The sequence below is a fragment of the Aquarana catesbeiana genome, linkage group LG13, assembly GCF_042186555.1.
Source record: "Aquarana catesbeiana isolate 2022-GZ linkage group LG13, ASM4218655v1, whole genome shotgun sequence".
NCBI classification, from domain to species: domain Eukaryota; kingdom Metazoa; phylum Chordata; class Amphibia; order Anura; family Ranidae; genus Aquarana; species Aquarana catesbeiana.
Window position 1 is genome coordinate 4933214 of NC_133336.1, and position 13132 is coordinate 4946345.

Consider the following 13132-nt stretch of genomic DNA (forward strand, 5'->3'; position numbering starts at 1 on the left):
GAATTGAACAGGACTGCAGTGTGATTCCTGTTCAAACTCTCATGTGGTTCCCGCACCGAATAGTGTGAACCGGCACTCCGAGCAGCAGAAGAGAAGGACGTATGGAAACCATTTGTCAAGTAGAGGGGGGTGTTTAGACTCACCGATTTATACAGCCCCTTGTCTCCTTCAATTGAAGTTTTCACTTGCTGCAGCTGCACACACACCCCTATCTACCTATCTATAGCACTATGTGCTCATCAGGGGGGCAGGGCTGCTAGCCCGGGCACCAGTGGCGGCTGGTGCTCAAAATTTTTAGGGGGGCGCAAACAAACTGAAATAAAAAAACAAAAAACATCAATTGCAGCCTCACTGTGCCCATCAAACGCAGCTACTGTGCCCATCAAACACAGCTACTGTACCCATAAATTGCTGCAATTGTCCCCCCCCTCCCCGCACGGCACTTACCTGTCTCGGGTCAGCGCCGTCCTCCACGCTCCCTCTGAGTCCTCGATGTCTTCTCCCATTCTCTTCTGTGATTGGACGCCTGATCAGACGTCCAATCACAGCGCCTGTCGCTTCAGCCAATCAGGTAACATGTAACCAGACCTGGTGCACCTGATCGGCTGAGAGGCGGGTCAGTGTTAGGGAAGCGATTTATTCGCTTCCCTAACACAGCACTACGTAAGCAGCGAACGCACAGCAGTGCGCCCGCTGTTTACCAATTTGGAAGCCTATTAGAGCCGCCGGCTCTAATCGGGCACTTCCAAAAACACCCCCGCCGCTGTAATTCAGATGCCCGGCGCCCGACAAGGGGCCGGACACCTGAATAGGGGGCGGCAGCAGCGACAATAGATAGTCATGCAATGCATGACTCTATTGAAGATTGACGGGTGTGGGAGAGAGGTGGCGGAGCTCCTGCGCCCTCTATGGACGCACCGCCACTGCCGGGCACAGCAGGGAATGAGGGATTGGTCATTTTATAAGGGGTCTTCAGCACCCTGGGGGGGCCTCTGTTGTCCACTCCGAATTCTACGGTGAGATATATAGAGAGTGACACTGAAGGATCGGCACAGGCAGCTACAAAGGCGGCACCCCTTCACCGTGCCCCCCGTCCCAAACCGCTGCCGTGCACCCCGTCCCAACCCGCCGCCATGCCCCCTGTCCCAACCCGCCGCCGTGCCCCGTCCCAACACGTCCCAACCCGCCACCGCGCTCCCCGTCCCAACCCGCCGCCGCGCACCCCGTCCCAACCCGCCGCCACGCCCCCCGTCCCTACCCGCCGCCGCGCACCCCGTTCCAACCCGCCGCCGTGCCCCCTGTCCCAACCCGCCGCCGTGCCCCGTCCCAACACGTCCCAACCCGCCGCCGCGCTCCCCGTCCCAACCCGCCGCCGTGCACCCCGTCCCAACCTGCCGCCACGCCCCCCGTCCCTACCTGCCGCCACGCACCCCGTTCCAACCCGACGCCGCGCTCCCCGTCCCAATCCGCCGCCGCGCACCCCGTCCCAACCCGCCGCCGCGCACCGCGTCCCAACCCGTCACCGCGCACCCTGTCCCAACCCGCCGCCGCGCACCCCGTCCCGTCCCAATCCGCCGCCGCGCACCCCGTCCCAACCCGCCACCGCGCACCCTGTCCCAACCCGCTGCCGCGCACCCCGTCCCGTCCCAACCCGCCGCCGCGCACCCCGTCCCAACCCGCGCCGCGCACCCTGTCCCAACCCGCCGAGCACCCCGTCCCATCCCGCCGCGCACCCCGTCCCATCCCAACCCACCGCTGCGCACCCCAACCCAACCCGCCGCGCACCGCGTCCCAACCCGCCGCCGTGCACCCCATCCCAACCCGCCGCACACCCCGTCCCAAACCGCCGCCGTGCACCCCGTCCCAACCCGCCGCCGTGCCCTCTGTCCCAACCCGCCGCCGTGCCCCCATTCCAACACGTCCCAACCCGCCGCCGTGCACCCCGTCCCAACCCGCCGCTGTGCTCCCCGTCCCAAACCGCCGCCATGCACCCCGTCTCAACCCGCCGCCGTGCCCTCTGTCCCAACCCGCCGCCGTGCCCCCGTTCCAACACGTCCCAACCCGCCGCCGTGCACCCCGTCCCAACCCGCCGCCGTGCACCCCGTCCCAACCCGCCGCCGTGCCCTCTGTCCCAACCCGCCGCCGTGCCCCCGTTCCAACACGTCCCAACCCGCCGCCGTGTACCCCGTCCCAACCCGCCGCCGTGCACCCCCTCCCAACCCGCCGCCGCGTCCCCCGTCCCTACCTGCCGCCACGCACCCCGTTCCAACCCGCCGCCGTGCCCCCGTCCCAACCCGCCGCCGTGCACCCCGTCCCAACCCGCCGCCGCGCTCCCCGTCCCAATCCGCCGAGCACCCTGTCCCAACCCGCCGCCGCGCACCGCGTCCCAACTCGTCACCGCGCACCCCGTCCCAACCCGCCGCCGCGCACCCCGTCCCAACCCGCCGTTTCGGCAACGGGTCCCAACCTGCCGCCGCGCACCCCGTCCCAACCCGCCGTTTCTGCAACGGGTCCCAAACCGCCGCCGTGCACAACTTCCCAACCTGCTGAGGGGACAGCTATCGTTTGAATCTGAATCCCTGGCAAGTAGCTGGGGATCCGGGGGGTGTGTGGTAGCAATCAGGTGGCAGCGCATCCACCCAAAACGGTTCGGCCTGACAGGCAGATTTACACACAATCCCGGCAGGGCGGGGGGGGGGGGCAGGGCTTAAAAGAAAGAACAAAAAACTCGTACTGACAGGCGCCCCTCTAGGAAGGGCATGCCTACAGTGCCTAGTGGAAAAATCCGGCCCTGCCAATCACAACAGTGGTCACATGGTCGGCAATCCTTCCCCACCTCCCCGACGTTCAGAGCTTTTTTTTAAAGAGGTTACAAAACGAATGTTAGGATTCCCTTTTACAACCCGCCGCCGTGCACCCCATCCCAACCCGCCGCACACCCCGTCCCAACCCGCCGCCGTGCACCCCGTCCCAACCCGCCGCCGTGCCCTCTGTCCCAACCCGCCGCCGTGCCCCCATTCCAACACGTCCCAACCCGCCGCCGTGCACCCCGTCCCAACCCGCCGCTGTGCTCCCCGTCCCAAACCGCCGCCGTGCACCCCGTCCCAACCCGCCGCCGTGCCCTCTGTCCCAACCCGCCGCCGTGCCCCCGTTCCAACACGTCCCAACCCGCTGCCGTGCACCCCATCCCAACCCGCCGCCGTGCACCCCGTCCCAACCCGCCGCCGTGCCCTCTGTCCCAACCCGCCGCCGTGCCCCCGTTCCAACACGTCCCAACCCGCCGCCGTGTACCCCGTCCCAACCCGCCGCCGTGCACCCCCTCCCAACCCGCCGCCGCGTCCCCCGTCCCTACCTGCCGCCACGCACCCCGTTCCAACCCGCCGCCGTGCCCCCGTCCCAACCCGCTGCCGTGCACCCCGTCCCAACCCGCCGCCGCGCTCCCCGTCCCAATCCGCCGAGCACCCTGTCCCAACCCGCCGCCGCGCACCGCGTCCCAACTCGTCACCGCGCACCCCGTCCCAACCCGCCGCCGCGCACCCCGTCCCAACCCACCGTTTCGGCAACGGGTCCCAACCTGCCGCCGCGCACCCCGTCCCAACCCGCCGTTTCTGCAACGGGTCCCAAACCGCCGCCGTGCACAACTTCCCAACCTGCTGAGGGGACAGCTATCGTTTGAATCTGAATCCCTGGCAAGTAGCTGGGGATCCGGGGGGTGTGTGGTAGCAATCAGGTGGCAGCGCATCCACCCAAAACGGTTCGGCCTGACAGGCAGATTTACACACAATCCCGGCAGGGCGGGGGGGGGGGGGGGGGGGGGGGGGGCAGGGCTTAAAAGAAAGAACAAAAAACTCGTACTGACAGGCGCCCCTCTAGGAAGGGCATGCCTACAGTGCCTAGTGGAAAAATCCGGCCCTGCCAATCACAACAGTGGTCACATGGTCGGCAATCCTTCCCCACCTCCCCGACGTTCAGAGCTTTTTTTTAAAGAGGTTACAAAACGAATGTTAGGATTCCCTTTTACTTTAAGGGGGTGTATTTATATTAAAAAAAAAATGTGCTTAGCTCTCCATCCAGCAGAACTGCCGGCACAATTGTTCGGTGTCAGTGGAGCAAAATCAGATGTTCTTCCTCCATGTACTCTGCAGGTTGAATGTTATTCATTCATTAAAAAAAAAGGGGTTTCAAGTGGAGAAAATACCTCATTATGGCCACTAGATGGAGCTGAGGATCATAGCAAATAAGTATTTATTCTCTAGGATCCTCAGCTCCATCTAGTGGCCATAATGAGGTATTTACCCGACGCATTTCGTTTTTTTTATTACGAATGAATAACATATGATCTGTAAAGGATATTGAATCAGAAGATTTGATTTTGCACAAATAACAAATAGGAGTACAATTTTTTTTTTTAAATACACCACTAAGTGAATTGAGTCATGTGATCTGTGCCGAGTGATGATCAGATACAGCTAACCAATCAGCAGCTCTGTAACATGTGAGATAATGGCGCCAAGGCCTTCTCTGTATTCAGTAATTAGAGGACAATCTCACACTGTTGGATCTCTGGACTTGCTGGTACTTGTAGTTCCCCAGTCACAGTTTGTATGACCCCGCTGTAATATACATTTATATACATTGTCTGGCAGGATCTGCTGTACGTCATCGCCTACGGACCCTCCCAGGTCAAGCCGCCAGCCGTGCAGATGCTGTTTCATTATTGGCCGAACTTGAAACCTCCGGGGGCCATCAGCGAATACCGCGGGCTGCAGTACACGGGTGAGATGGAAAAAATATAACGATCGATCAAAACCGCTAAATACAAATACTAAACCAATGAATGAGGGGGGGGGGGGGGGCTCTGCTTTACCTGTCAGCGGATTTGTATTGCTGTCCATCCTGTCCTGAGATTTACACAGCTCTGCCACGTAGCTCAGGCAGGTCAGGAGACCAGATTTATGTGTTCTGTAGTCACGTAACACTTTCAGGGCTTGTCCCTCCCCCAGTCTGTGATTGGACAGTGAAAGGAGAAGCAGCAGACGGATGAGCTCGCCTCTCTCTGCTCTCTCCTTCTGTCAGCGTGACGCTTGTTAGCAGTGCCAGGACAAGGTCATCCAGAGCCCGGGGCGACCATACTAAACTGCACCCATCCCCCCCCCCCCCCTTCCAGATGTATGAGCCTTATTCAGGCAAAATCCCCCCCCCCCAAAAAAAAACACTGAACACTCATCGGCATGCTTAACTCCTAAGCATAAATTTCCCCTCCTCTCAATACAAATTTTTGCCCCCTCAAATGTCCCCCCCCCCCAAAAAATATGTAACCCTCCTAGCACAAATCTTTGACCCCTATAATTTCCCCTCCTAGTACATGTCTCCCCCCCACACTTCAAATCCCCCCCTTCCCAACACAAATTCCTCCCCAAATCCCCCCTCCTAGCACAAATCTTCCTCCCCCTCCCAAAACAAATCCCCCTAGATCACCACTCTTAGCACCCCAAACCCTCAAATTTCCCCCTCCTAGTACACATCCCCCCCACTTCAAATCCCCCCCCTTCCCAACACAAATTCCTCCCCAAATCCCCCCTCCTAGCACAAATCTTCCTCCCCCTCCCAAAACAAATCCCCCTAGATCACCACTCTTAGCACCCCAAACCCTCAAATTTCCCCCTCCTAGTACATGTCTCCCCCCCACTTCAAATCCCCCTCTTCCCAACACAAATTCACCCCCCAAATCCCCCCCCCTCCTAGCACAAATCTTCCCCCCCTCCCAAAACAAATCCCCCTAGATCACCACTCTTAGCACCCCAAACTCAAATTTCCCCCTTCTGGTAAACCCCCCCCCCACTTCAAATCCCTCTTCCCAGCACAAATTCACCCCCCCCAAATCCCCCCCCCCTCCTAGCACAAATCTTCCTCCCCCCTCCCAAAACAAATCCCCCTAGATCACCACTCTTAGCACCCCCCCCCCCCCTAAAATTTCCCCTCCTAGAACAATATTTACCTCCTGCCACCCCCTAAGTTCCTGCCCAGGGCAGCCGCCCCTCCTGACCACCCCTTTGTCCCCGCCCCCTTCTTGTTAGCACATGTTCAATGCAGCACAACTGATTGGTTCATTGTGCTGCTTCTTCCTCTCCTAGTCACGGGCTGAGGGGGGGCGGGTCAAAGAAAGGGGGTTGAATGATGCAGAATGTCAGACTGAGGACACCTAGTGGTGGTAAGGAAGCACTGCAGGGGACAGTTTTTGGGATTGAAGGTGACTATTGCGGTAAAAGCTTCCCCTCCCCCCACTTTTTTTATTTATTTTTTTTTTTTTACTGGAGTTCTTTAGGTAAAAATAAATCAGCACTGAGTGCTGTATACAGCCTGGTGATGTATATGGTTGGTGGGTTAGGTTAACAATTGTTTGCTTTGCAATGTATTCTTTGTGTTCTATTCGCCTCTCTGTGCGCACAGATCGATTGTTTGACGATTGATTTCTTCTATTATCCCAGCCTGGAATCCCATCCACTGTCAGCACATAGAATGCCACAACGCCATCAACAAGCCCGCTGTAAAGGTAACTTTGTATCTATTCCATCACATGAGATATAGATATACATAGATATAGAGAGATATAGATACATATACATACATTTGGGAAAATGCTGATCGTCTCCCCTGCAGATTGTGTAAGTTTTGCCCCCTTACAAAGAAATGAAGGGTCTATAATTTTTATCATAGGTGTATTTTATATGATAGAGACAGAACATCAACCAAAAATCCAGAAAAAACACAATACAAATGTTATAAATGGAGTTGCAGTTCAGGGAGTAAAATAAGTATTTGATCCCCAAGCAAAACATGACTTAGTAGTTGGTGGAGAAACCCTTGTTGGTGATCACAGAGGTCAGACGTTTCTTGTAGGTGGTGACCAGGTTTCCACACATCTCAGGAGGGATTTTGGTCCACTCTTCTTTACAGATCTTCTCTAAATCCTTGAGGTTTCTTGGCTGTCTCTTGGCAGCTCGAAGTTTCAGCTCCTCCATACATTTTCTATAGGATTAAGGTCTAGAGACTGGCTAGGCCACTCCTTGAGATTAATATGCTTCTTCTTGAGCCACTCCATGATGGGTCATTTGGGTCATTGTCATGCTGGAAGACCCATCCATGACCCATCTTCAGTGTTCTGGCTGAGGGAAGAAGGTTCTCATCCAAGATCTTACAATACATGGCCCTGTCCATTGGCCCCTCAATGCGGCAAAGTCAGCCTGTACCTTTATCAGAGAAAGAACCCCAGATCATCATGTTTCCACCTTCATGTGTGACTGTAGGGATGATGTGACTGTAGGGATGATGTGTGACTGTAGGGATGGTGTTCTTAGGGTCATAGTCACCATTTATCTTCCTCCAAACATGGCGAGTCAAGTTTATACCAAATACCTCAATTTTGGTCTCACAGAACTTTCTCCCCAATCCTTCTCTGAATCATTTAGATGTTTATTGGTAGACTTCAGACGGACCTGTCCATGTGTCTTCCTGAGGAGGGGGACCTTGCGGGCGCTGCAGGATTTCAATCCATGGCGGCGTATTGTGTTACCAATGGTTTGTTTGGTGACTGAGGTCCCAACTGCCTTGAGATCCTTCACAAGCTCCTCCAGTTTAGTTCTGGGCTGATCCCTCACTTTTCTCATGACCATCCTCACCCCATGAGGAGAAATCTTCCATGGAGCCCCAGACTGAGGGCGATTGATGGTTATTTTGTATTTCTTCCATTTGCAAAAAATCTCTTCAACAGTTGTCTCCTTCTCGCCAAGCTTCTTGCTGATGGTCTTGTAGCCCATTCCAGCCTTGTGCAGGTCTACAATCTTCTCCCTGACGTCCTCTGACAGATCTTTGGTCTTCCCCATGATGGTGAGGATTGAATGGAAGAAAGAGATACAAATTATAGACCCTTCATTTCTTTGTAAGTGGGCAAACCTACACAATCTGCAGGGGAGACAATCATTACTTTCCCCCCACTGTATATCCTTAAAACAGACATTGTGTTACACATATACAGTATCTCACAAAAGTTAGTACACCCCTCACTTTTTTGTAAATATCTTATTATATCTTTCTACGTGACAACACTGAAGAAATGACACTTGTCTACAATGTAAAGTAGTGAGTGTACAGCTTGTATAACAGTGTAAATTTGCTGTCCCCTCAAAATAACTCAACACACAGCCATTAATGTCTAAACCGCTGGCAACAAAAGTCAGTACACCCCTAAGTGAAAATGTCCAGATTGGGCCCAATTAGCCATTTTCCCTCCCCAGTGTCATGTGACTCGTTAGTGTTACAAGGTCTCAGGTGTGAATGGGGAGCAGGTGTGTTAAATTTGGTGTTATCGCTCTCACTCTCTCATACTGGTCACTGGAAGTACAACATGGCACCTCAGGGCAAAGAACTCTCTGAGGATCTGAAAAAAAGAATTGTTGCTCTACATAAAGATGGCCTAGGCTATAAGAAGATTGCCAAGAGCCTGAAACTGAGCTGCAGCACGGTGGCCAAGACCATACAGCGGTATAACAGGACAGGTTCCCCTCAGAACAGACCTCGCCATGGTCCACCAAAGAAGTTGAGGTCACGTGCTCAGCGTCATATCCAGACGTTGTCTTTGGGAAATAGACGTATGAGTGCTGCCAGCATTGCTGCAGAGGTTGTAGGGGTGGGGGGGTCAGCCTGTCAGTGCTCAGACCATACGCCGCACACTGCATCAAATTGGTCTGCATGGCTGTCGTCCCAGAAGGAAGCCTCTTCTAAAGATGATGCACAAGAAAGACCACAAACAATTTGCTGGAGTCAAGCAGACTAAGGACATGGATTACTGGAACCATGTCCTGTGGTCTGATGAGACCAAGATAAACGTATTTGGTTCAGATGGTGACAAGCGTGTGTGGGGGCAACCAGGTGAGGAGGACAAAGACAAGTGTGTCTTGTCTACAGTCAAGTATGGTGGTGGGAGTGTCATGGTCTGGGGCTGCATGAGTGCTGCCGGCACTGGGGGGCTACAGATCATTGAGGGAACCATGAATGCCAACATGTACTGTGATATACTGAAGCAGAGCATGATCCCCTCCCTTCAGAGACTGGACCGCAGGGCAGTATTCCAACATGATAACCACCCCAAACACACCTCCAAGACTGAGGGGTGTACTCACTTTTGTGGGATACTGTATTAATACATGCTGTGTGTGTGTGTATATATATATATACTGGATAGATTATTATATGTATAACACAATGTCTATTTTAAGGATATTCGTACTCACAGAGGAGTTGTGTGATTCGGAGGCGTTCAGGTCGTTGTCTTTCCGTTCCAATCAGCATTAAACCCAAAAGCAAACATTTTATTATATTGCAGATTAGCAATTCTTAGATGTGACGGCTGCATTGATTTTCTTTTTTAAGCTTGCTTTCTTCTATTTTCATCTGGTGATCCTGCCAGTAAGTCTGTGGTTTTTCAAAAGATCAACCTGTCTTACGGTTAGAGGGATGAGACTAACCATTTACCACTGATGGAGGTGCTTACAATGATCAGCTTTTATTTAGTTCTATAAAACCTCTTTATCCCAATAGGAACAAATTTGTTATTGTAACTCATTATAAAATGTGGTCTGGAGTTTGGCTTCAATAAGTTAGTGTATCTAAATCTGCTAGTCCATCTAACACACTCCCCCCCCCCCCCCCTCCCAGACTGACAATGGTGCTGTACAAAGGTGCCTCCTGTGCTCCGTCATCCAGAGTGGTGGCGCTGTAATACAAGAGGTGTGTTACCGGCCCGATCACCAGGTGAAAACAGGGGGGGGGGGGGGGGGGAGTCCAAAAAAGAAAACGAATGCAGCCACCCCATCAAATGATTGGTAAGGTGCCATAGGTGACATTTTTGGTTTTGGGTTTAGTACCGCTTTAAGGGGCGTACAGAGAGAACCGGGGAGAACTGAGCTCTGCCCAGGTGAAATATGTCACAGTTGCTGGGGGCGGAGTTCCTTCACTTTTTGGCAACCCGCTAATGTGAGAAGTGCTCTGATTTCAGAACAGGTGTCCCTTCCAAAGATTGCCACCCCCCCTCCCCCATCTACAACCATTACATACCAGGGACGTGCAGTCAGGGGAGGCAGGTAAGGCAGAGCCTCAGCTGTCATAAACATAAAAAAAAAAAAAGATCGACTTTGAGGGTCGTAGCTCGGTGGCCTGGAGTCCCACCCTTTGACCTATGGTTCCAGAGATACGGTCCTCCTTGTGCAGCCTGTCAGAAGCTGCATACAGAGCGGCCAGTATAAATACAAGCCTGCACTATATGCAGTGGACTGAGAGGACGAGCTCACAGTGCCTCTCCTCACTTCTTGTCAGAGGCACTGAGCTCAATGGACAGCTTGGAGCCTTGGACCAATGGTAAAGCACCATTGGCCCCAGCTGACCAATAAAAATGCTGCAGTGGAGGCACGCCTCTCACTGCAGTGTCATAGAAGGGGGCGTGTCTAAAAGACAAATGCTCCCTTCCAGCCCCGCCCTTCTAACTACAAGGAAAAAACGTGTTTATGTGTATAAGATTTACCCACAATCCCGTGTTTTTCTCACACAGTTAAGAGGGAGAATGAGATTCTTATGCTGCTGAAAAGGTTCAAGCCAAATCGTGTATATTATTATTCTATACGTTATAAGATAATAATTGATTATTTATCTATTTACTGTGAAATTACTGGAAGTTATAACTTCAAACTTCAGTAAATTGTCCGCTAAGCCACCTGCTTTGAGTACAGATTTAGAAAATATAGTAAATTACCTTAAAAACAATATATAATCATTATTTTTATATTACTTATGGTAATTAACCCCTCACCACCCAGGCCAATTCTGACACTTCTCTCCTACAGGTAAACATCATCATTTTTTTTTGCTAGAAAATTACTCAGAACCCCCCAAAAGATTTTATATAATATTTTTTGTTTTAGCAGACACCCTAGGGAATAAAATGGTGGTCGTTGCACCTTTTTAATGTCACACAGTATTTGCGCAGCAATTTTTCAAATGCATTTTTTTTTTTGGGGGGGAAATAAACTGTTTCACGAATAAAAAAACAAAAACAAAAAAACACTAAACTTATCCTGATTTTTTTTTTTATATAATGTGAAAGATGATGTTACGCCGAGTAAATAGATACCCAACATGTCACGCTTTTACAATTGTGCACACTCATGGAATGGCGCTAAACTTCAGTACTTAAAAATCTCCATAGGCGACACTTTAATATATATATATATATATATATATATATATATATATATATTTTTTTTTTACAGATTACATGTTTAGAGTTACAGAGGAGGTCTAGTACTAGAATTATCGCTCTCACTCGAACGATCGCGGCGTATGTAACCTGTGTGTATCTGGCTCTGATACTAGCCGGTGCCGCACCAGCCCTACCCCTCACCTCACCGCACGCCCCTGGTGCACACTTAAGATGTGGGTGACACAGTTGTGCTCCGGCTGTACACAAGTTGTATTTCTCTAAGGCAATCCAATACTACACCCCCCGTGTCCCATGGTGTACTATAGGGACTTCTCTGTGACTATTAGTTGTGCGCAGTCACATACCTGTCTAAACTATCTGTATCCATAGCAATTATTAATGAACCGTTTCCATTATCATAATTAGATGTTTAGATGTTTAGTGCATGTCATGCCTCCGTTCTACCACCAGATGGCATATGGAGCCTGTTGGATGAATGGTAGAGGGAGAATCAAATGTTATGTCATTGTTGATAAAGTTTTAGGTTGCGCAGATTTTTACATGTGAAGCCAGATTAAAAGACTGCAAATGAATATAACACGATTATAGAAAAGAGAATGAAATGTAATAAAAGATTAAAAAAACGGATCTAGTTATTGGGCAGATTCCATCCATGTGATGGCGTTGGACATAATGGTTTGATGATTTTAGCGCTGTGATTTATATTGTAGCAATATATAACATATTTGATGGTTTCTCGCGGTAGATGTGTATCGATGCCGCTCTGTCGGTGGCTTTGGGCGATAAACCTCCCCCGTTATACCTGTGTGAGGAGTGCAGCCAGAGGATCGCTGGGTGAGTAATGCATTGTAGGTATGAGTTGTGGATGGGTTTAGGATGGAGGGGGGGCTCCAAACTATGGAAATCTATCCCAGTTGGGAGATTTTATCCAGCTGTGAGGGGGGACTCTGATGTAGGGTGGGCACTGATGGGGACCCTAATGTAAGGGGAATTCTGGTGGGGACCCTGATGTAAGGTGGGCTCTAATGTGGACCCTGATGTAAGGTGGGCTCTGATGGGGACCTTGATGTAGGGTGGGCTCTTGTGAGGACCCTGATGTAAGGTGGACTCTGGTGGGGACCTTGATGTAAGGTGGGCTCTTGTGGGGACCTTGATGTAAGGTGGGCTCTTGTGGGGACCTTGATGTAAGGTGGGCTCTTGTGGGGACCTTGATGTAAGGTGGGCTCTTGTGGGGACCCTGATGTAGGGTGGGCTCTGATGGGGACCTTGATGTAGGGTGGGCTCTTGTGAGGACCCTGATGTAAGGTGGGCTCTGATGGGGACCTTGATGTAGGGTGGGCTCTTGTGAGGACCCTGATGTAAGGTGGGCTCTGATGGGGACCTTGATGTAGGGTGGGCTCTTGTGAGGACCCTGATGTAAGGTGGACTCTGGTGGGGACCTTGATGTAAGGTGGGCTCTTGTGGGGACCTTGATGTAAGGTGGGCTCTTGTGGGGACCTTGATGTAAGGTGGGCTCTTGTGGGGACCTTGATGTAAGGTGGGCTCTTGTGGGGACCCTGATGTAGGGTGGGCTCTGATGGGGACCTTGATGTAGGGTGGGCTCTTGTGAGGACCCTGATGTAAGGTGGGCTCTGATGGGGACCTTGATGTAGGGTGGGCTCTTGTGAGGACCCTGATGTAAGGTGGGCTCTGATGGGGACCTTGATGTAGGGTGGGCTCTTGTGAGGACCCTGATGTAAGGTGGGCTCTGATGGGGACCTTGATGTAGGGTGGGCTCTGGTGGGGACCTTGATGTAAGGTGGGCTCTGATGGGGACCTTGATGTAAGGTGGGCTCTGATGGGGACCCTGATGTAGGGTGG

At 52.3% G+C, this 13132-nt stretch overlaps 1 protein-coding gene across 3 annotated transcripts in view; it reads left to right on the forward strand.

Moving 5' to 3' along the window:
* Window positions 1–13132, forward strand: part of UNC79 (unc-79 homolog, NALCN channel complex subunit) — a 270207-nt gene that overhangs the window by 67044 nt on the left and 190031 nt on the right. For 2 of the 3 annotated variants that reach the window (XM_073609763.1, XM_073609762.1), the window contains 3 exons: window positions 4647–4776; window positions 6489–6553; window positions 12018–12106. In XM_073609763.1, the coding sequence (XP_073465864.1) occupies window positions 4647–4776; window positions 6489–6553; window positions 12018–12106 (284 nt within the window). Of the gene's footprint in view, window positions 1–4646; window positions 4777–6488; window positions 6554–12017; window positions 12107–13132 lie in introns of those variants that run through there. The other variant, XM_073609764.1, reaches the window with a different exon arrangement.